Source organism: Heterocephalus glaber, unplaced genomic scaffold, assembly GCF_053883595.1.
Source record: "Heterocephalus glaber isolate CG9 unplaced genomic scaffold, H.glaber_assembly_v1.0 deba00001586, whole genome shotgun sequence".
NCBI classification, from domain to species: Eukaryota; Metazoa; Chordata; class Mammalia; order Rodentia; family Bathyergidae; genus Heterocephalus; species Heterocephalus glaber.
Genome location: NW_028258364.1, coordinates 16815114 through 16840535, shown reverse-complemented (window position 1 = coordinate 16840535; position 25422 = coordinate 16815114). Strand labels below are relative to the sequence as shown.

General features: G+C 35.8%; 1 protein-coding gene across 1 annotated transcript; it reads right to left on the bottom strand.

Annotated features, from left to right (window-relative positions):
- Window positions 1–286: 286 nt before the first annotated feature.
- Window positions 287–2079, bottom strand: LOC147823424 (uncharacterized). Its single transcript, XM_087193290.1, has one exon. The coding sequence runs from the start codon at window positions 1486–1488 to the stop codon at window positions 769–771; it is 720 nt and encodes a 239-aa protein (XP_087049416.1). The 5' UTR covers window positions 1489–2079; the 3' UTR covers window positions 287–768.
- Between the last annotated feature and the right edge of the window lie 23343 nt (window positions 2080–25422).

Sequence of the window (25422 nt, the reverse complement as noted above, 5' to 3'; positions counted from 1 at the left end):
GCTTTAGAAGAAATCTTAAAATTAGGTACTAAACATCTTCCAACACTGTTTTTGTTTTTGTTTTTAACTTTTCTATGTCCTTTGTCCTCCTACATAACTTTTAAATTTCAATATCCAATTCTTCATCTATAGCAAATATACACAGACCTGAATTTTTATATATAACTTGTGTTTTCTTGTCGCGTTCGCCTTTGACCAGCAATGACGACGCAACACCAACGCTCTTTTTCTAGCAGTTTATTCAGGAAAACTTAACATTCTTTTTCTTCTACCCCTGGGGAGCACCCGTCCCTAGAATAAGTACCCCTGAACCAACCAATCATGGATAGTCATGTGGCGAATGCGGATAGGTACACGTAAGAGGGGGCAGAGCATCAGACACATCACAGCCAAATAAGGAGTTGTTTATCATAAAGAGCTCTCGCCGTCAGGATGGCGGAAGGCGGAAACCAGCGCCATCTTTAAGGCGCGGCACACGCAGCTCTCCACAGTTCCCCCTTATTGTTTAGAAGCGAAACAGGCTGAGAGTAGAGGTCTGATCTCTGGCAACCATAAAGGACATTGTATAGACTCTACATCAGGTTTCTCAACCCGACTTGAGTCCAACCCGTCCAGTACCCTTTTTCCAGAGGCGGGAGTTGTTAAAGGATTTATTGGGAGAGGACGGTACTAACCCGCATGCAATCAGACATGCTCCCCATGAGACCACTAACAGCAGACAGCGATTCTCATGTGCAGTGCTGTGCCGTGCAGCCTGAACGCGATGCCTCATAATTTTATGGCTGCAAGCCATGTTTGGGGGGACTGCCCAGCCTCAATGGCTGTGAGCGCTTGAATAATCATAGCCCTGTCTCGGTTTTGTGTAATCCTCATCCGGCACAAGCACCACAGGCCCACCAGAGAGGTCAATATCAGAAGGCAAACTACCGCCCCAATACCCGCCCATTCCTTAAGATGATTCAGGGCGGAAGAAATCCAAGATGTCCATCCTGTAGCCAGGGAGAGATCAATTCTGGTTGAATTTACGTGGACGATGGCCACTCTTAGCCGTTCCATCATGGTGTCAAACTCTCCGGTCCAGTTCCCTAAAAGATACTCAGACAAAACTTTTGATAGATTAGCAGCATAAGTAAAGTTATGATACTGTACAGAAGTAATGCAGAGACCCTGCATTTTCCACTCACATCCTAATTGAGCTAGCTGCCATAATACATCAACTTGTTCTTGGGTCAAATCAATTCTTTGATTCAATACTAATAGCCCTCCTTTCAATTGGCCAATAATTCCCTTTTGGATATCCAAAGCTTGAGCCACATTAGCTGAAAGATTATTTAAGGTTTGGGCTGTCTGAACAGCTTGGCTCATGGCAAGCGCTGCAGTGGTAGCTCCCACAGCAGCCAATGAGACCGCAGCAACAATGGCGGCTGTGATCCCAAAATCTCTTTTCTGTCTAAACAGTGTCATAGAAGAAGGAGCATCCACGGGCATTGGAACCCAGCGTTATCTTGGAACACGGGACAGGCCAGAGTCAGCTCTGTGCGGACTTGATGCCATACATCCGGGCAAAGTGACCGGTTACGGCTCCCTTGGCCCATACCCATTTCCTCCTGATGATAGGGAGGAGGAGCAGATGGAACCAGGTCTCCCTTCTCCTTCTCCGGAGGCTTCCTCTTTTTCTTTTCCTTAATCGATGTCTTATCTAATTTCTCTAAAAGAGCGTGAATCTCCTTCTCCAAATTTTCCGCCTTAGATTCACTATTAGAGCTAGAGCCTTCAGTCTCAGATGAATTGTCTGACTTTGCCGATCTCTCCTCTTTCAGTTGTTCTAACATTGCTTGCCCTTCCTCTACCGCATGAGAGCACCTATGATCCCCCAAGCAGCTCCTAACAAGTTTCCACACGGGTATAACTCCTGGTTTTAATGTTCCCCGTTTCTTTGCCATGTCTAGGTTTCGCCCTAGTTTGTCCCAGCAGGGGACTGTAAGATTACCCGATACTGCAAACCAAGGGGCGGCAGTATCACACTCATTTAGAAACCTCTGTAGAATGGATTTTTTCAATCTTAAATTCTTTGATAAGAACAGCTCCTGTAGAGCCAAAAAAATTGGGTGCGAATGAGAAGCGCCCATGTCTTGTTTTCGGTTCCTTGTCCCACGAACTTTACTTTCGGTTCGCGAATCCGCGAACTTGTCTTCGCTCCCTTCTGCCTACAGACAAGAGCAACTAGCCGCAATGACCGCGGACCTTATTGTCCCAACTTACCAGCGCGCTGCCCTGACTGCTAGAAGTTCTGAGCTGAGGGTTCCCCGTACGGGCCACCACTTGTCGCGTTCGCCTTTGACCAGCAATGACGACGCAACACCAACGCTCTTCTTCTAGCAGTTTATTCAGGAAAACGTAACATTCTTTTTCTTCTACCCCTGGGGAGCACCCGTCCCTAGAATAAGTACCCCTGAACCAACCAATCACGGATAGTCATGTGGCGAATGCGGATAGGTACACGTAAGAGGGGGCAGAGCATCAGACACATCACAGCCAAATAAGGAGTTGTTTATCATAAAGAGCTCTCGCCGTCGGGATGGCGGAAGGCGGAAACCAGCGCCATCTTTAAGGCGCGGCACACGCAGCTCTCCACATTTTCTAATCCTGCTAAATTCAAGTACAAGTTCTAGGGGCTCCTAGAGATTTCTTAGTATTTTCTCTGTAGATGATCATTTCATCTACATATAAAGATTTTGCTTCTGCCATGCCAATCCTATCCTAGTTGTGTCATTTTATTGCCAGACTATTTTGGTGGTGTCTAGGTTTCAAAGTTTAATGGACAGATAAAGAGTAAGCATATCTGCCCTTGTTCCCCACCTTAAGGAGAAAGCATTGTATCTTCTTCATTCATATAAGGCATTCTTGCTGGAAGTATGGAGTACATATCTTTAATCTGTTGAGAAGTTTCTGTTCTCCTTCTAGGCTCCTGATAGCTTTTACCATGAACAACTGTAGAATTTAGTCCAGTACTTTTTCTCCAACTGGTGAGAGGATCATATGGCTTTTTCCTTTCCTCTGTTTAAATGATGACTTTTGGGGGTGGATCTTCTAATGGTGAACCAACACTGCCATCCCTATAACAAAACCACTTTCTACATCCTGCCAGATCTGACTTCCAATAGTTTGCTTTGTTAAACAAATTTCTATCTATGTTCATAATTTTCTTCTATTATCTTTATCCAGTTTTAGGATTAGCACAATGTTGAGTTCCTAAAATGAGGGGAGAAGTGTTCCTTCTTTTTTCTGCTTTAATTGTTTGATATAATTTATCAGTTAAAATGTTTATGAGCCTGCTGTTGTCATATAGGTAGGTTTTCAAGCTAGGAATATACTTTCTTTAATAGGAGCTATTCAAATTTTATATTTCCTCCAGAGTTAGTTTCATTAATTTGTCTTCCAAGGTACTACTTAGAAGTTGTCAAATTTATTTCAAAAAAGATTTTTATGATATGCTTTCTATATCCTTTTAAATTCTGTAAAATCTGTGGTAATGTCTCCTAGATCTTAATGTTGTAATTTAAAAAATGTATAACTGATATTGTGTAACAGGAAGAAAAGGTCTAAAAGAGCAGGGGAATTGGAAGGGGTAGGGGAAGGGAGAAGAGGGAAAGGAAGAAATATGAAAAGAGGAAAAAAAATGGCAACAAGGTCTTTGCAAATAGGGAAGGGTGGAGGGGGTGAAGGGAGGGCAAGGGAAGTGGAAAAAAATAAGAACCAAGATACTCATGTAAAGGTACAAGAGCCCAATGATGAATGTAACTGTATTTTATACCTAAAATGTAACAATAAACTTAATGGGGAAAAATAAATAAATAAATAAAGTTTTACTGAATTAGAAGGGAAGATATCTAGAAAGAGGTAACAATTTAATAATCATGAGTAACAAACTACTCCACAGCAGCCTACAGCAGTACACATTTGTATCTTACTCTCAAGCCTGCCAGGAGATTGTGGTTATGCAGTACCCTGAGAACTGGCTTGGTTTTATTTTATTGTTTGGGTTAGTTCTACTGCGTACTTAGGAAAATTCTTATAATGCTGAAAGGAATGGCCCAAATGAGATGGGCAAGGCCAAATAATCAATCATATGCAAAGCTTTTGCTTACACAGCTTCTTAAATCAGTTGGTCCAAATCACCTCATGTCCTTGAGGCCAAAGTGGTGGCTTACTGAATATTTCTCCTGTAGTCTTTAGCAAAGTGGGACAAATCTACATATGTAATCAAAGAACGTGTATGTATTCTTCTGCAACAAAATCAGAGGAAACAATAGGATCAATAACATAATCTACTATAATGATGTACAAAATATTTTGACTTATTTGGTAAGAGATAAGTTAAATCTACTTTTCCTTTATAGTCTATAACAAATATGTGATAAGATTATTGCTGTTCAGTAGTAGAAGTGAAATAGAGTTCTAAATTTCTTCAGGAAAATAGTAAAAGTTTTAGGTATATACTGAGAATAATGAAGATGTTTGCACACAGATGCACAGACAGAAACAAGGTCACACACACACACACACACACACACACACACACACACACAGAGGTTCCCAAGCAATTTGGAGAACCAAGCAGAAATTGATGACCATTAGCTTGCTAATGTCATCAACATGGACAAATAGTTAATTTTTTATGGCAATATTTTCACTGTCAAAGAAGAGAATTCTAAACCATTCTCAAACAAGATAATACATTCCTATAGCCCCAAGGAGGTAGGAGAATCGTTTGTGTACAGGAATTTGAGACAAGCCTGGCCAACAAAGGGAGAAATTGGCTAAACAACAAAAATGAAATGTAAAGCATAATGCTGATGTCTGGCTGATTTTAAAAGGATAATACTAAATGTGTTTTTTCCTATATACTCCTGGAAATTTTATTAAGTAAATACAATTGCTATTTTCATTCCATAGGACAGTGAGTGAAGGACAGTTTATTTCTAATACATCTCCAGGGACATTTGGCAATAATGTCTTGAGATGCTTTTGCTCTTTACAACTGGAGGAGATGGATAGATTCATTGTGAAGGCCAAGAATGCTGCAAAGAGTCTTGTAATACATAGGAGAAACCTCCACAATAAAGAATTATATAGATCTGAGGTTAGGAAACTGTTTTAAGGTAAAGAATAGGTTTATATAGGTAAATTAACTTGCTCAAAGTGCTACAGCTAATAAAACACTAGTTAAACGGAAAACTGGATTTGAACTTGATACCAAACCTTGCCTAAGCTCTTTGCTATTACATTATGGAGATTTAGATTTGTGAAAATGAATATTTACAAGGCAAAAAGAATTAGAGCATGGCTAAAATAATGCTTCATGAAGAATAGAAGTATATGGCTATATAAAAAAATAAATATGAAATCAAGGTGTGGATAGCACATATGCATAATAAAAATCATTGTTATGTTGGATAATGTTTTTTTGGTATTAAATTGTTTTATTGGTACGTTGTAGGTATACAACACAATTACATTTTTCATTGGGAATTGTACCTTTATATAATGCATCTTGGTTCTTATTTTTTACCCATTCCTAGCCCTCACTTGACGTCCTCCACCCTTCCCTATTTACAAAGAATTTATTTCCATTTTTTAAATTTCTCATCATTTTTTCCTTTCCCTTCATTCCTTTCCCCTACCCCTCCCACTACCCCTACCCCTTTGGACCTTTTCTTCCTATTTTACATTATCGATTATTCCTTCTGATCATTGGTACATTTTAGGTATACAATATAATCACATTCATCATTGGAAATTTGCACCTTTACATAGTCTCTCTTGGTTCTTATTTTTCACCCTTGCCCAGCTCTCCCTTCAACACCTCCAGTCCTCCCTATTTACAAAGATTTTGTTCTATTTTTCCATTTTCTCATATTAATCTCATTCCCTTCTGTCCTTTCCCCTAGCCCTCCCACTTCCTTCCCCTTTGCCCCTTTTCTTCCTCTTTCACATGACCTATTATACATTTAGTCCTTATTTAAACTTTCAGTTTCTCACACCAGAGAAACTATTTGGTATTTACACGTTTGTCCTATTTATTTCACTTAAGAGTATCGCCTCAATGTGCATCCACTTAGCTATAAATGTCTCTAATTTCTCATTTTTTATGGCTGAGTAGTACTCCATTTTATAAAACAGACACATTTTCTTTATCCAGTCTCCAGTTGATGGGCATTTGGGCTGTTTCCAAGTTTTAGCTATTACAAACTGCGCTGCTATGAACATGAGTGCACATATATCACTGTGGTATGTTCTTTTAATTCTTTGGGGAAGATCCCAAGCAGTGGAATAGCAGGGTCAAATGGGACTTCCAGTCCTAGTTCTTTGAGGTATCTCCATACTGATTTCCACAGTGCTTACACCAGTCTACACTCCCACCAGCAGTGGAGCAGGGTTCCTCTTTCCCCACAGCCTCACCAGCATTTGTTATTGGTTGATTTCATGATAGCAACCATTCTTTCTGGAGTGAAGTGGAATCTCAGCGTTGTTTTCATTTGCACCTCTCGAGTGACCAGTCATGTTGAACATTTTTTCATGTATTTATTTGCTACTTCTACTTTTTTATGTGAGAAGTGTCTGTTCATTCCAGATGTCCATTTTTGGATTGGGTCTTTAAATTTGGGAGGTCTGATGTTTTTAAGTTCTTTATAGATTTGAGATAGTAGACCTTTGTCTGAGGAAGAGCAGGTGAAGATTTTTTCCCACATTGTGGGTTGTCTCTTCACACTGCTGGGGGTTTCTCTTGCTATGCAGAAGCTTTTTAATAAGAAGAGATCCCATTTATTAATTGTTTGTGCTAGTTCAGGGGCAACTGAGGTTTTGTTCATAAAATCTTTTCCTACACCAATGTCTTCAAGGGTTCTACCTAACCTCTGTTCCAACTGGTTCAGAGTTTCTATTTTAATATTTAAATCTTTAATCCATTTTGATTTTAGTTTAGTGCATGGTGAGAGATATAGGTCTAGTTTTAATCTTTGGCAAGTTGAAGCCGAATTTTTCCAGCACCATTTATTAAAGAGGCTATCTTTCCTCCAGTGAGGGTGTTTGGCTGCTTTGTCGAAGATGAGATGGCTGAGTGTGTCTGGCATTGTTTCTGCATCTTCTAATCTGTTCCACTGGTCCTCAAGTCTGTTTCTTTGCCAGTACCATGCTGTTTTTATCACAGTAGCTTTGTAGTATAGATTCAGGTTGGGGATTGTGATATCCCCTGCCATGTCTTTGTTACCTAGAATTGCTTTTGCTATTCTGGGTCTCTTCTTGCTCCAAATGAATTTTTGGATTGTTTTCTGCAGGTCTATGAAGTATGCTGCTGGGATCTCAATTGGAATTGCATTAAATCTATATAGCAGTTTTGGAAGTATGGCCATTTTCACTCTATTAATCCTTCCTACCCAGGAGCAGGGGATGTCTGTCCATTTTCTGATATCATCTTCAATCTCTCTTTTCAGAGTGCTATAGTTTTCAGAGAAGAGGTCTTTGATTTCTTTCGTTAGGATGATTCCTAGGTATTTCAGTTTTTTGGATACTATTGTGAAAGGAATTATTTGCCCTATTTCTCTCTCAGTGAGTTTGTCATTGGTGTAGAGGAAAGCTATTTATTTTTGTGTGTTGACCTTGTAACCAGCTACTTGACTGCATTTGGTTATTAAGTCTAGAAGACTTTTGGTGGAGTTCTTGGGGTCTTCTATATACAGTATCATGTCATCTGCAAATAATGACAATTTGATTTCTTCATTACCTATCTTTATTCCTTTTATTTCTTTCTCTTGTATAATTGCCATGGCTAATGTTTCCAGAACTGTATTGAACAAGAGCTGTGATAGTGGACATCCTTGTCTTGTTCCTGATTTTAGTATGAAGGATTTCAGTTTTTGACCATTTAGTATGATATTGGCTGTTGGTTTTTCATAGATAGCTTCTATCAGTTTGAGGGAGAGACCATCTATTCCAATTTTTTGGAATAGGGTTTTTATCATAAATGCATGTTGGATTTTGTCAAATGCTTTTTCTGCATCTATGGAGATAATCATATGGCTTTTGTCCTTGGGTCTATTGATATGGTGTATTACATTGATTGATTTTCATATATTGAACCATCCCTGCATCCCTGGGATGAATCCCACTTGGTCAGGGTGTATGATCTTCTTGATGATCTTCTGCATTCTGTTTGCCATTATCTTATTAAGGATTTTTGCATCTATGTTCATTAGTGAGATTGGCCTATAGTTCTCTTTTTCGGTTGGGTCATTCTCTGCTTTGGGGATCAAGCTGATGCTTGCTTCCAGGAATGAATTTGGGAGTATTGCTTCCCTTTCAATTTCATTGAAGAGTTTAAACAGCAGTGGCAGCAGTTCCTCTCTAAATGTCTTGTAGAATTCAGCAGTGAAGCCATCAGGGCCCGGGCTTTTCTTAGTTGATAAGTTTTTAATTACATTTTCAATTTCATTGGTTGATATTGGGTTGCTCAGAATTTTTAGGTCTTCTTCATTCAACTTTGGTAATTTATATGTATCTAGGAATCTGTCCATTTCTTCTGTGTTGTCCATCTTATTGGCGTATAGGTTCTGGAAGTAGGTATTGCTGATCCTCTGGATTTCTCCTGGATCTGTTGTAATTTCACCCTTTTCATTCCTAATTGCATGGATTTGGGCCATTTCTTTCCTTTTTCTGACAAGATTGGCTAAAGATTTGTCAATTTTGTTGATTCTTTCAAAGAACCAACTCTTGGCTTCATTGATTTTTTGTATCGTTCTCTTAGTCTCCATTGCATTGATTTCTCCTCTGATCTTTATAATTTCCTCCCTTGTATGACCTTTGGGTTTGTCCTGGTCTTCTTTTTCTAGAAGCTTCAGGTTCAGCATCAGGTTGTTTAATTGGGCTCGTTCTGTTTTCCTAATATGTGTATTCACTGCTATGAATTTGCCACGTAAGTCTGCTTTCATTGTGTCCCATAGAGTCTGATATGTTGTATTGTCATTGTCATTTAATTGAAGGAACTGTCTGATTTCTTCTTTAATTTCTTCTGTGACCCATTGGTTATTCAGAAGTGTGTTGTTCAATTTCCACGTGTTTATGAAATTTTTTGAGTTTCTTTTGCTATGGATCTCGAATTTCATCGCACTATGGTCTGATAATATACAGGGGAGAACTTCAATTCCTTTGCACTTCCTTAAACATGTTCTGTGTGTGAGGATGTGGTCTATTTTGGAGAATGACCCATGAGCAGCTGAGGAGAATGTGTATTCTGATTTTGCAGGGTGGAAGATTCTATAAACCTCTGTTAAGTTCATTTGTTCAAGAGTTTGATTGAGTTCTAATATTTCATTACTTATTTTTTGTCTAGTTGATCTATCTATTTGTGACAGTGGGGTGTCGAGGTCCCCCATTTCAATTGTATTAGTGCATATATGACTTTTCATGTCCATTAGTATTTGTTTTATATAGTTGGATGCGCTAGGGCTTGGTGCATAGATATTTATGATTGTCATCCCTTCCTGTTGGATTGTTCCCTTTACACAGATGTAGTGTCCTTCTTCATCTCTCTTCATCAGTGTTGGTTTGAAATCTACTTGATCTGCAAAGAGGATAGCTACTCTTGCTTTTCTTTGGGTTCCTGTCACATGGAGTATAGTTTTCCACCCTTTAGCTTTCAGTCTATGAGTTTCCTTTTGAATTAAGTGTGTTTCTTGTATGCAGCCTATTGTTGGATTTTGCTTCTTGACCCATTCTGCCAGTCTATTTCTTTTGATTGGTGAATTGAGACCATTAACATTGATGGTTATAACTGAAACTTATTGAATAGTCAGTGCCTTTACTTTTTCTTTTTGTTGGGTTCTCCCTCTTTACATTTAATTTCTTGTCATGCCAGATGGGTTCATTCTGCTTTGCTTCCTGGGGTTGTGATCCTCAATGTCTGTTCCTAGTATATTGTGTAAAATTCTTTGGAGTGCTGATTTGGTATTCCTGAAATTCCTAAGGTGCTCTTTGTCATGAAAGTATCTTATTTCTCCATCCATTTTGAAAGATAGTTTTGCAGGGTACATCAATCTGGGTTGGAGGCTGTTTTCTTTTAGGGCTTGGAATATGTCACTCCAAGGTCTTCTTGCCTTGATGGTTTGTGTTGAGAAGTCTGCTGTGATTCTGATGGGCTTTCCTTTGTATGTGATTTGTTTCTTTTCTCTGACTGCTTGGAGAACTTTGTTCTTCTGTTGGGTTTCTGGAATCTTAACAATTATATGCCCATGTGTAAATTATTTTTGATCAAGGCTATCTGGAGTCCTATATGCCTCACTTATCTGTATGTCAAACTCTTTTCCCCTGCTTGGGAAGTTTTCTGCCATTATTTCTCTGAAGATATTTTTTTATGTCATCTCCACTCTCTCCTGTTTCTTCATTGAGCCCAATCAGTCTTATGTTATTCTTTTTTGCATCATCTAGCAGCTGCTGGATTGATTTCTCATGTTCCCTTATAATTTTGATGCAATTTTTCTTTTCCTGGTCACTAATTGCAATCTTATCTTGTATATCTGAAATTCTGTCCTCACACTGGCTCATTCTGCTGTGTAGACTTTCAATGGAGTTTTTCATGTCCTGGAAATCTATTTGCATCTGTTTTATGGATTCCATTTGTTTCTTATGTTGGGATTCCATCATGTTCCTCAGCTCCTCTCTAGATTTATTTTTGTCTTGCACTAGGTGCACAATTTCTCCTGTTATCTGAGAAATTATTTCTGATTTCATTTTTTCCAGATCCCCTTTTGTTGCCAGTTCAGTGTCTCCAGGTGGTTGAGTATCAGAGGGTTCCATCTCATTTCCCTTTGGGGTTGCTTTAGGTGATCTGGAAGTCTGGTTTTGAGACTTATTTACATGTTTTCTCATTTCGACTGGGGCGGGGGGCTGTTAGCACCTGCAGGGATTACCTCCTCTGAGCTGTGTGAGGTGGGACAGGGGCCAGGAGCAGCTGTAGGGATGGTGACCCAAAAGCCCTTTCCTGTGGGCTGGGAGCAGCCAGAGTGATGTTGGCCGGGAAACCCCTTCCTCTGGACCAGGAGCAGTGGGATGGTGGCTCAGAAGCCCCTACCTCTGGGCTGGGAGTGTTGGGAGGGATGTTGGCCCGGAAGCCCCTTCCTCTGGGCCAGGAGCAGCGGGACAGAAGGTGGCCCAAAAGCCCTTTCCTGTGGGCTGGGAGCACTGGGAGGGATTGTGACCAGGAAGCCCCTTCCTCTGGACCAGGAGCAGTGGGGCAATGGCTCAGAAGCCCCTACCTCTGGGCCGGGAACAGTCTGACTCAGTGCCTTTGTCTGGTGGTCTGGTGTCCTCTATGTCTTTGTAGTGTGGAATCAGGTGGCTGCCTGTCTGCAGCGGGGTGATTCGGTGTCTTCCGCGCAACTCAGGACCTCGATAGGGTGTGCACAGACCTGCCTGTGTGCAGCGGGGGGATAATGATATTTTAGTGTACGAAAAGATTGTGAGTCGTGTTTCAGTGTTGGTAGCAGATACTGTGAAATGATGATTGATATTGTTGGATAAAAGGAATTCCTAGGAGCAAGAAAAGAGTGGTGGATTCTACTGAGATTGTCTTTTGTATAGGAGGAAAATGGTAGGATTTTCTACATATAATGTGAACCACTACTGAGGATTTTTTACCATATGGTAGAAAAGAATGTTGTAGAGCTAGGAAAATGTATCACATCTCTACCTTCATGCACTCTTTGTTACAGATCACAGATAAGAATGCTTCCTTATTTCTTTCTTGGACAAGAATTGCAAATTCTACAAGTGGTTTTCAAAGTTCCATTTAAAATATGCAAAACTCTTGTTCTGTTATATAACTAAATATGCAAAACTTTTGATCTGTTATATAACTGTATCTGAATGTGTCCTTAGTGTGCATGTGAAGTCTCATCATAGTGCTGTAGGTAATTTTAAAATTATGCCTTAATTTTCTCTGTGTCTAACTTCGGATCCACCATATTATTCATCTGTCACATGATTATTGAATGAATCAACTAATCTATGCCTATTTATAGCATAAATTAATGAGAAAAGTCTTGATGAAATTATTTCATGAAAGGTACTTTTTACTGAAAATCTTTGTTTTATTTTGTTATCTGCTATGTAGGTACTTTTAGAGACAATCACCTGTGGGGAGATTCTGCCTCTTTAAATAACTATTGATGCTCCTTCTTTCATTTTATTTCCAGTAAGTCCCTCCAGAGAGACTTAGGAAGAACTAGCCAAAATCCTTGAATCACTGTCTTGTTTACTTTAAGTGAATTAAACTTCTTCATTATAATAAATTCTCTGCCCAGAGGCTTTCTTACCTCCCATTTTTTTGAACCTGTGATGAATGACCTAAAACTGATCAAACTCAAGAATGTGTACACCTCTGCACGTTGTGGTCCAAATATCCACTAAAAATCATTACAGGAAAAAATACATTGCAATTAATCACCCTTAAAATTCTCCCACTCCAAACCCATGTGTTTCATACTTCTGGACACTTTCTGAAGCAGTTCTGAAACTTCTCTTTCATGAATGTCTTTTAAAGATATAATCTAATAATCTGTTAATGCAATTGCTATGTGCCATATAATAGGAGGGGACAAAAAAAACAGGCTTCTAAAATCTTTATGGCGTGTCCTCTTTCATCTTATTCACCAAGTCAGGCACCTTGGGATTTCTGGCTCTTTCTCAAATTCGAAATGATCAGGAAAGATAAATGTTTTGAAACTACTCAGGATGAGGATGTAGAGGCAGCCATGACAGCAAAACTAAAGGTTGTCATAAAAGAGGATTTTTCAGAACTGCTCCAGAGAGTTGCAAGAATAAGTGTGTTCAAAGTGAGCAGGAATATTTTAAGGAAGATTAATTGCAATGTATCTTTTACTGTAATAATATTTTTAAATTTTTAAAAAATGTTCACCTCTTTGTCGATCACACTTTATTTAAATGAACCTTTCTTATAGGAATGCATGTAAGTTTCTCCAAAAGAAAAGAAAAGAAGAAATCCTTACTTTCTTTGTTCAAGGAATCACTGCTTTTAGAATTATCTTCAGTGTGTTCTTTTCTTGCTGCAAATAAGAAGCCTTTCTTTACTCATTTGTTCCCTGGTTATGGTTATGGGCTTTGCACTCACTAAGGTGTAAATCCAATGCATTCAGTTACAGTTTGACAATTTAATCATTTGAAATACACGTCTACATCAGCACCAAAGTGGGAGATAGGAATGAGAAGAGACCCTTATTTCCTGTTGTGTTTGTGTCTATTTTAAATGGTAACATGTACATTCCATCTGGTACAATTCCAAAATTATATCTCATATTAATTACTGTTTAGAGAATTCACTATTCATATTTCTTAATAAATGATAAATTGGAACATAAATATTAAGGAACAAATACAAAGCAGAACAATTAAAATATTATATTATTTAAACACTACATATAGCCTTTCCATTTACGATTTAAAATCATTCCACTATAAGTTATTCTCAGTTTTTATCTGAAAATTCATTATAATTTTTATAAAATAAATAGAGGGATTTTTTTTTTAATGTAGGCAATTTAAACATACATCATTCTTAGTTTATTAAAACAAAATTACATACTAATAAATTCAAATTAGATTGTGAGCTAAAAGAGATGAAGTTGAAAATTTTCTAATATTTTTCAATTTTAATACAGAGTAATGCATTAAAAGTTATCAGATACTTATATATATAGAGCCTTTTTAATAAATCAAAGACTTGCTGGGGTTTTTAATTAAACATTTATAAAGTAGAATTTGATGCTTCTTGTGATATAACCTGAAATACAAAGCAATTGCACAACTTAAGCATATTTTTCAATGCTAATTTATTATTTCTGATGCCCTTAGCTGGTTTAAAGTTTTGCAGTGTCTTTTATCTTAATATGTTTGACTGATGGCTTTAAAACTTCAAAGATATTTTTATCAATATTTGTAGTGCATCTCAAAATGTAGTGTGATATTTAACGATGGATTTAGAACAATTCTTGACATATTTATGACTCCAGTCAGCTTAAATTTTATCTGCTTTTGGGGAATAAAGCCATTTAGCTACAAGAGATTAAACAGTTTGAAGATTACTAAACAGTATGTGTTCTTTTAGTAATACAGCTTGAAGTGTTCCTATTGTGGGGGAAAAGAATCCTCCCAATGCAACAAGTCATCAAATGACATGCATAATTTGCCACAAAAGAGATTATAATTTATTTACTTTATTGTATATTTTGTATTTTTATTATATCTAGTTTAACTTTAGTAGTGAAGAAATTAATTTTTGGAATTATAAACATTCATTTCATGTTTTCTGATTATCCTTTAAAATTGATCTGGCCTATTGTTCCCTAAATTTTCATGTTGAATATGATATTCCAAATATAAAAATAAAAGATAAATGTATTTGAATATTTTCCCACCAATTATTCTTTTCAGAACAAGCTATATTAATAGGGCCACATTCTTTTAAAAAGTCATCTTAAAATCAAGAAAAGTGTCTTTTTCTTACTGAAAGATGTTAAATACAAATTCCAAGAGGGCATTATTTTGAACTGAGCTCCTGCATTGGGACTTACAGACTATGCTAAAAAATCAAATGGGTTCACTCATGCTGAAGTTTCATGTCACTAGCTGAAACCGTTTATCTGACCTTCTGAGAAATGAAGATAAGACAGACAACAGCCAAATTCCTCTAACAAACTGGTTTCAATTGGTATGATAATGAAGTTAATCCACCTGCAAAAGAAGTGACCAGATGGTAACTAATCAGTTCTTTTTTCCTATTATTCTGTCTCCTTCTGCCTCCTTTATGAAGAAACTAACTTTGAAATGACCAACCCACTGTTTTTTTATTTGTTTTTGCTTTCTTCTGGCCTTTCTCCAAAATGTTTTCTGCCTCAACCTGCTGGAATACTTACTCTATTTTATGAAATGAAGTGTTGCCTGCTTTTAGAATCCCCTCAAAAATGTCAGTTAAGAGCTTAAAACTAAATTGCAATTTATCCTTTGATAAAGCAATTGATATTTTCTTTTTCTTTAATTGATACTTTCTTAAAATTAGCATTCTATGTTGTGAGAAAGAAAGAGAGATGATTATCAAAACTGAGATAGTACGTGCAGGGCTTTTAGCCAGTGAAATTTTATTCATGCTACTTGAAGCTTTGTTTTTGTTTTCGATTTTTTTCAAAACTAAAGATTGAATCCAGTACTTTGTACATACTAGCCAAGGACTCTACTATGGAAATATATCCCCTAGACCTTTTTTTTTAATATCTTGTTTTGAGACAAGGTTTCACTAAGTTGCCCAAACTGAGCTCAAGCTTGTTATTCTTCTTCCTCAGCCTCTTGAGTAGTTGGAATTACAGATGTGTACCACAGGGCTCCTCTGCATGTTATTAGACTCTTTAAGCTCAGTTTAGAGAGTGTAAATGAGAAATAGTACATTCATGAAAAGGAAATTGCTTTGAACACTCACATTTGAGAAAATAAAATATTTGTAAATTTGGAATATACAAACTCACTCCTGTATATTTAAGTTGCAGATCCTATTTGCATATGACGGTTGTATTAATGGACTCTGGCACATTCAGCAGAGACAAGAAGGTCAGTCCAAGGCATTTACTTAACATAAAATTGTCCATTTTATGTACCATTTGATCTTTACCTCTTTTTTATTTTCCCCAGAACTTGCAAGTTACACTGCAGGAGAGACAGGAGGCACTGCACCCTTACATACATTCTTAGTATGGGAATAGAGTATGGTAAAACGTCTTTTTTCCTCCTTTTTTTTTTTTTTCAAAATTTCATCCTGAAAGTGACACAATCTACTCCTCACATTTCAAAGCCTAAAACTAGTCATACAGACATTCAACTTCAAATGTAATGAAGGTGCAATGACATGACTGGAGACATATAAAATATGAGACATCATACATCTATTGAATAAGAAAATGTAGAAAAATGTTACAGAATAAACATGAGTGACATAAGTGATCTATAAAAAATAGTAAATGTGATAGAATCTAAACCCCATATTTCAGATAGCATAAAGACAGAAGCAAAATACAGAGAACTTCAACAAGATAAATTTTAAAAATAAAACAAAGCTTAAATAAATGCTTTAGATTGATTTTCTAATCTTTGTGCCATACTCTATTAATATAATTGTCATGTGAAAATAATTTCAGCAAATCTAAATGCACATAATCTTTTTGAATGAATACACAACCAATTAATCATGTGGACATATGTTCTCCTTTCCTCACAACCAGGAGAAAGGTTTAGGGACACTATGCCTAATATGAAAGACATAAGTACAAGAAATCCTGTCTTCTTCAAGTGACAATTCTTGGAGCCAGGAAAACTGTGATCTGTCTGACAGCTGCATGTTACTTCTTCCACTTCCAGTGATCTCTGATTCAGGCACTTTAGAACACATTGCTGCCCGATGCCTCAAAGGGTGGCATCATGAAATCAGTGCACAATGAAGTCAGGAGTATTTTGAATTCTGAGTACACTGTATAATGAGATTTGGCATGAACTACTGCGCAACAGTTTTATTCATCAATAAAGAAGAAAGTCCAATGTGTTAGTGAAATTAATTTTTGCTCTCCCTTATTATTACTATTAATATAAAGATACATTTGATTAGTATTAAACATGTTCTGTTATTATTTTTAATACTTAATTCAAGAAAATTAATTTAAAGTTATACATATCTTGCATATTGCTATAAATTTGTGCTAATAAATAAAAATGGTTGTTCAATTCTGTTAAGCCAAAGACTCCTAGAGATTTTATTCCTATTTTTATCTTTATAAAAACACAAAAGTAAGCAAGGCCTGATGACACACACGTGTCATCACAGCTACTCTGAGGCTGAGGCAGGAGGATCACAAATCTGAGGCTAGCCTTGGCAACTTAGTAACATTGCCTCAAAATAAAAAATGAAAAGGACTGATGTCCATCTCAGTGGCAGAGGTCTTGGGTTTTTATACCCAGTACAGCAAAACAAAAACAAAGCAAAAGACACAAATACACACAAGTGAACTTAAATTTTTCTTAAACTAGATTTTCTGAATGAAAACTTATCAAAGAATAGAGAACTTAAATGTAAGTGTCTGAAATGTTTTGAATAAGTTGAATCCTGAATAAATTGTAAGATAGCAAGTATTTAATCATGGATATTATTTTTAACTAAAAACACTAATTATTTTTTAAAATATACTCTATATGGTTTGTAAATTCTCTCAAAGGTTTGCCAGTGATAAAATGTTATTTTCCCAGAAAGTAAACTTTTCTTGGATGTCACTGTGTAGAATTTTGAGCACAGTTGTTCATGCTGATTTTTTCTTAAGCTGAAAGATGTCACTGCCAGATCTTAAACACAGGGAGCAGGGTGCCAGGGACAACAACTTGCCCAGTATCTATCAAGCCAGGCCAAGCACAGGAAAGTGCCCAGAATCCAAGAAGCATGCTCTAAAGGTCAGGACTGCAGACAAGGGCCATGAAGTCAAAATTAACTTTCAAGCACGCAAAGTACCCTTATGTCTTCTAACATGCAGAAAAAGGAACAGCACTTCTCATATCTCAGAAATTTGAATAAACATTGATGGCTTAGTTAGAAGTTGGATACCTCAGGCAGTGGTATAGCTCAATAATAATGCCACACTATAATTAAAGGGATGATATGATAGATTTCTGTTTCAGAATCACTGGAAATTTTTCCAGGTACTTACAACTTAGAAAGATATTTCTAGTTAAAAATGCATAGCAAATGAATTTTAGCTTATTGAGTACATGGGAGATTGATGATATCTCCACCATTATGATCAATAGAGAACAGATATGCTAGAATTGAAATTAAGATTTTATGTTACTTTCAACAAAGAGAATTTTGTTTCCAGTCTTTAGAAAAATGTAGTTACTACTTTTTTATCCTCTGTAACATGAAACAGGAGTAACTGATGGATATTTTAAAGCCATAGGTTTAAAGGGAAATGATAGACATGGTCAAATTTTGTCTTTTTTTGTGTAGCGTCTTCCAAATGTGTATAGGAGACAAGAGAGGAAAACATAACAAATTAAATATACAAAGTTAAGAAAGGAAAATTGTCAAGAGTATCTAAAATAAATATCAATGTAAATTAATTATAAAGATTCCTTCATATAACAAAACATTGATATTTCCTTGTATTTTATAATTTTCAATGGTTATAAATAATAATGTTTTATTTGTAGAAGAAAGAAGACTAGAAACATTTGTACGGTATTTCTTTTCACATGCACTCCAACTGCTACTGCATTTTCAATGCCTATCTATCATTTGCAATCTTCTCATTTCCCATGGGGACCAAGCTGCAAGAAAACATTTTCTGTTGGGTTTGCTAACATGTTACTGAACATAACCTAGAATGTAGACTATTAATATTATACCTTTCAAGAAATATACTGGACAAGCATAAAAATGCAATGAAAAAATTGGGAGATGCTGTAATAAAAATGTTCTTAATTTTTAAGGGAAACTCATTTTTTTGTTGTTTTTTAAATTGTACTTTCTGGGCTGGGGATTTAGCTTAGTGATGCCACATCTATGTGGGAAATGCAGTCTTGAGTTGGATTTCTGGTACCCCCCCCCAAAAAAATTGGACTTTCTATCAAAGATTAAAAAGAGTAAATCTCCTATAAAATAGTAATTAATAAAAAATTAAATGATAGTAGAAAAGTGTTAATGATTTTATTTAATGTTTAAATATATTTAAAAAGGAGGCAGATGCAGAATAATTTTACTTTTCTCAGTAAAAATAAAAGCATTCTCATATTTCAAGAAGTTGAGAAACCATAATGGTAATCTTAGAGAAGTCTTCGGCCATTTTTCCTTTAAGGTAGTCACTAATTAGGGATGGCTTCTAATAAATAAATCAGATTTTGTCACATCATTCAGTTAACAAAGTATCATATCCTTTGAATGAGTAAGTATTTGCATTTTACAAACGTGGAGATAAATTGGCTTCAAATTTTAGATCATATGTTGACTTTAAATTTTAAAAACATTAAGTAATGTGGTCTAATGATGTATTACAATGAAATGCTTAATGAATCAGAATCATTTTAGTCACAAATAAACATTACTAGATGAAGCTCTGCTTTGATCTTGAAATAGAGGATTGGTTTAAAATAAAATTTTTCTCATGAGATGAATTTTTAATTAAAAGACAACAATATCTGTATGTGGAATATTACTAGCTCAAGATTAACCAGCTAGAATAATTAACTTTCCCAACAAATATTTAAATAAATTTTCAAGAGCCCGAATTTGGCTCAGTGGTGCCACCGCTTGCCTTGCAAGAGCAAGGTCCTGAGTTTGATCCCCAGTACCAAAAAAAAAACAAAAACAGTTTTCAAAAGAGTGGATAGTTATTCGAGTAGAGGGAAGCAAACCATAGTTGGTATACATTCATAAGGCAACATCACTTTTGTAAGACTCAAAGAAATCAAGCAGAAATGATTCAATTGTATTAATGTCTACATTTAATTAGTGTAAGATTTTTACTTGGATTAACTAACCTAGTTAAAATGACCATTTTTTTTTTGTAAATTTGTAGTATTTTAAACTCCAAATAACCTTTAAAAAGAGTATTTAAAAAATATAGCTCTTAATTGTTTTCAGTTACACTGTAATAAAGGTAGTAGATATTTTCAGGGTTGAATTGATAAATTTTCAGTAATTTTAAATGAGAGACAATAAATTTACAAAAATAATAGATTAAACTTCAATGACATAATAAATATGTGTATATATATATATATATGTTAAAAATCGTTCAGAAATTTTTATATTTTGCTCTTCTATATTTACATGCCAGGATCAAACTGTTATTCTGTCGTTTTCTAATCTTTTTTTTTTTTTTGGTTGTTTTTGTTTTTGTTTTGGAGGATAGAGTCTTGCTATACAGTTCAGGTTGGCCTTGAACTCACTGTGGCCCAGGCCTGCCTTCAACTTGCAGCAATCTGAACTCTCAGAGCACTGAGACTACAGGTGTGAGCTACCACGTGTGGCTTCTAACCATCTTTTTTTTTTCTTGCACAAAGTATTCATGGAAGCTGTATTTTTTTTCATAAAGTTTATTGCTACATTTTAGGTACACAATGCATTTATATTCATCACTGGGATCTTGTACATTTACATGCTATATCTCAGTTCTTATTTTTTCCCCATTTCCCTACTCACCCTTCCCTATTTACAAAGACTTTGTTTCCATTTTTATAGGACGTACCAGAATATTTTTTTTTCAAATGATGCTGTATTCCAATTTCAGTAAGGTGAATAACAAAACTAATTACCTGTAGATGTTTCAAACCTTCTATTAAAAAAATGGACTTGGAAAATACTGAAAATAGGAACTTTGCAAATATTAAAACACTCCTTTCAAGTTTTGTACATTGGACCACTCATATTGTATATGTGTGTGCGCTTTTCATGATTTTTGAAAATCATACAAAATGTCTGATTTTTAATTAAATTTAGATGTATAAACTCTTGTGAAATAGACCAAATTGATCAGCTTCCCTTCTTTTGCATTACTGGGTGATAATTGTGCATCCTTAGGAGTAAGTGGGGAGCTGAGTGTGACATGTTATGTAGGACAATATCCGCTTGACTTTCTTCAATTAGATTGTTTCCCTAATCCTAACTCTCTAAGAGACCTCCAAGACTAACATTATATATTATATCCACCCTGTGATTTGAGAACATTTCAGTTTCCCTACTTAGTGTCTCACTATCTTTCCTCACTATTTAGCTTTATTTCATTTATTCCCAATATACAGATATTATATTGTGCATGAGGAGAATGTTTGTTGTTGTTTTGTTGGCATATTCTTGAATATTCACATTTTTACTTTATATATTGAATATATATCTTTCTTTTAATCTAATTTTTAACTAGTATATATATGATGTTGAAAAATCTAATATTATTATAATATATAATAGATAATGAGTGATATTTATCTTACTCCTTTTCATTCCTCCCTTAAGTGAACTTTTAAGACTTTTAGTTATCTGCTCTGGATTTAACAACAGAACATGAATCTAGGTATTTATCTATTTTATGATAAATAATAATCATATTAATAATTACTATTGATCTTTCATTTTAAACAGTATCTACTAAATTTTTGGTGTATCATCAATGATAAGAGGGTTTTTTTTAACTATTGAATCTTTTTCCCATAATAAAGAACAATTCATGATGAACTGTGAGAGAAAGCAATCATCAATAAAAACCTCCATAATTAAGCCACACCACAAGGCAACATAAAGCTCAATATGTCAGTTTCTCAAGTGTCAGGTGAATCTAAACAGATTATGTTTTAACAGTTCTCATTTGGCGAAACAAGACATGATCAGCAGCAGGTACAGTAACTTCCCACTTCAAGAATTAAAAAAGGCATATCTAGTATTCTATGTAGTAGAATGTACATATAAAAAACATGAGTTTAAAGATTCAGGAAACATAGCATTATCACAAATAAATCTGTTCTGAGAACTAAATATAAATTACAGCGTAGATATTTAAAAGTTTCTTGCTAATCTGAAAAAGCTGGGTGCTAATTTCTAATTCTTAATCACTTCAGGAAAAAATGACTATCTACAGATATTGTCTTATAAAGTCCAAAATCTATCTTTCTTTCACACTCCCCGTCTTCTCCCTTTCTTCCTCCCTCCCTCCCTTCCTTTCTTTCTCTCCCTCTCTTTCTTTCTTCCTTCTTCTTGTTCTGTTATTTTTTTTTTTTTTGAGACAGGATGTTGCTATGCAGATCACTCTTGAATTCACTATACAATGAATTATTTTTTATATGTTGTTAGTCACTATATGAATATGGCTTTACTTTCTTTTTAAATAATCTTTAGCAGACATCTTAGGATCCAAAAAAATATTCATGTAAAAATAATCACTACATCTTTAATGGGATAAATGTGTTTATTCTCTAGGTGAAGCAAAATTCCATGTCCATTTTAATTTAATATTTGCAGTTTCATTGAATTCATTAGACAACTGAAATTTCAAAGATATTTCTTTTATATTTATCTATCTCTACCTTCCTCCTATCTATCTACTCTTGGTATGCCATTGACTGTCTAAAACTATGCATGTATTGTGAGACCAAAACGACTCCATTTTGCTAAAATCCACCATTCCCCTAGCCTCTCAAATTAATGGTTAAAATGTGTTCGCTCTGGAACAAAAGATACAATCTGTAACAAACCAAAGTTCCTAAGTTAATTACTCAGCCATCTGTTTACCCAGGAAATGAACATCCTGGGCCCACTATCTGTAGGAACCGTCTGTTAATGTGCTGACTGTCAGTGCTGAGTGGGCGTGACCATTAGTCACCGTGTCTGCTGACCATCAATACGTGACAGTTGCCCACTAACCTTTGTCCTTCTTTTCTTTTGTAAAACCTATACATAATCCCCCCTTACCCATGATGAGTTCAGCCAATCAAAAATGTACACTTCATGCTCTCTAAATGTTAACCAATCATGTAACTGCTAAATGGAAAATCTCCAAACCTTGTTGTAACCTCTATAAAAACCCCACTAATTTGGAACTCGGGGCTCTCAATCTCGATCCGCTGTGTCGGTGACAATTGAGAGTCCCTGCTTAAGCTTGAATAAACGACCCTCGTGCGCTTACATTGGAAACGGCCTCCTGGTGGTCTTTGGGACCTCACAATCTGGGCACAACAGTATGAGTATCAGTCCTTTCCCCAGTATAAACCTGTGTAACAGCACTTTATGTCTCATTTCTGGAACACAATAACTGACATTCAAAACTTGCTTCATGTTTTAGGACTTTCAGTCCTTTTGTGATTTTCTGACTCCAGACAGGAGCAGCGTAGTGGAAAGTGCTCACAGAGGAAAGCTGCTCACACCAGGGCATCTGAGAATCAGAGAGCCTGACGGGAGGAAATGGGAAGTGAGAGATACTCTCCCAGGTCATGCCCCCCATGAATGCTGTCTTCCAACGAGGCTGAAGTGCCCCTGTAATTCAGTCACCTTCCACAGGCTCATCTTTTGGGGGACATATGTACATGAACCATGATACTTTAATGGTGACTCTTGAAGAGTGCATCATAAAGAATTCAACCAGTAAATTCATGGTTTGTACCAAAAGACAAAAAAGGTATTCTGTTTTTCCTTGCTAGATGCTCACTCGTGTTCTTCCTGGCTCATGTACTTTTATTATAGAAATGTAATGCTCACACATATGAACACAGTCAGATATATTTTAAGATGATAAACATTTGTTTTGAAACAACTATTGCATGAGAAAGCAGCATGTCTAACATAATATTCACTTACCTCACAGTCTTCTTTCTCATAGTATGCCATTTATAAGACTTGCAGTTTGTGTGTATGTTTGAAAGAAATACACAAAAAAATTCAAGCATGATTATTGTTGTTTATTTTCACCCTACTTATTTTTATTAATTGCAGCTTTTATTATAAACTCTTAGTCTCTAGTTTTTCTCTGGTTAACTTATTCTATACATAAGTTGAGGTTAGAGAAACGAACAAATCTCCTTTAAAAAGCTCAGATTCAAGTATGTTAGTACAAGGATAATGTGTGAAATAACATATGGAGAGAAGGTGCTGATTATAAATGAATTACATGTATTGTGAAATCACAACAAAAGACTTCAAGCTCTATTAGGACTGATTGTCATTATAATCCACTGTAAACTTGAAGTGGTCTATTCAAATAGGCCCATCCTACCCTCTAGCAAACACATTTGTTTTTGTCGCTTTATAGCAGTTCATATTTATGCCATCTTAGAGAAAAAAATTCACAATTTATAATCAAAGGCTGAAAGTATTATGTGTTCAGGAAATCCCAAATCTATCCCAGTTTTGCTTCATAATTTTATCACAGCAGGCAAGAGTTTGTACTAAAATTTTAAAGAGAATAGATAAAAATAAAAGCAAATGACCAGAGAGAGCAACCAGCAGGGTTCCTGAAGAGCCCATTATCTCTCTATTAAAATGCAAGACGTGTTTTCAAAAGCTATTCTTAAGAGCGATTTATATTCAATAATACTTTTGATGACAGATTTTAAATTACATTAGTTTCTACAGTTGCCACTAATTTTAAATGTAAAATTTTCCAGCATAAAAATTTTATAGACATATTTTTTATTAATGTCCTAATGTGTAATATCGATCTGTATTCTGAATAAAATGTTCAAATACATTTTTTAGTAAAACAAAGTTTTTAAAATGTGCAAGCTTTAGGAATACGCTTGGATTTATGAGTTTATAAAAGAGAAAAATACCAGGAATCATTAGTTTACTTAATTTAATTAAATTTTATTAATTTTATTATAGATAGATGAGCTAGGTAGAAATATTATAGACAGTCAGATAGGGCTAGGTCCTCAAGAGGGTTAGGACAAAGTTGAAACACACCACAGTGGTGACAGGAGACACATCGGCTGAAAACCAGGACTCAAGATAAAGATAAGATGACCAGATCTACATACTTCCTCAAAGAACAAACACTGGGCCTAATGAAGTCTAGTCAGACATCAGCCACCCCAGTGGGAGACCAGAGACCTCTGGATCTACCACTTCCTAGGAGAATCTTTGTTCTTTCCACCCACACTTGTTACATGACTCGTTTCTCAATTGGACCACCATTACCTAAGTGACTATACTTATAACCTTATTGCATGTTCATGGCTGTGGCTCACTTTGTATCCAGGTAGGTTTCACCCTAAAAAACTCCTCTGTAAAGTGAGGTCCCCAGGCTACCCACTCAGGGTCCCTCCTGCCCCTCAGGAACTTTCCTATCAATAAATACCTTCCTACTCTTAACCTCCATTGTTCCTAGGACTCATTCTTTGATTTCTAGAGAACAAGAACATGATGTATCATACAGTTAACAGGTTGGGAGATAAAATATTTCATATTTCATCTCAGATATTATTTCCTGTAACACCTTTATGGAACCCAAGTTAAATATTACAAACATATTGAAGAAAGTAGATTAGAATAAGATTAATAACAAGGATTTTAATAATTAACATTTTCCTGTCATTTTTATTGGATAAAGTGACATTTTTGTCTCCAGCTTACATAGACAGGTAGGTGAGCTGTTTTTAGTTAGGTATATAATATTTGGAGAAGTCTAAGAATACGGAATTATGAGTCCAAGTTAGTTACAGAAGCATAAATGCTGTGAGACATTTAAGAAAAGATTTCAGGAAGGCAGAGGACAGTAGGAGTCTCAATTTGAAATGAAGCATTTTCTGGCTATCCTTGTGATGCCTAATTCTGTCTTTATCAAT

Coding starts and splice junctions, on each gene's coding strand:
- LOC147823424 (XM_087193290.1), bottom strand. CDS start 1,488: ATGCCCGTGGATGCTCCTTCTTCTATGACACTGTTTAGACAGAAAAGA.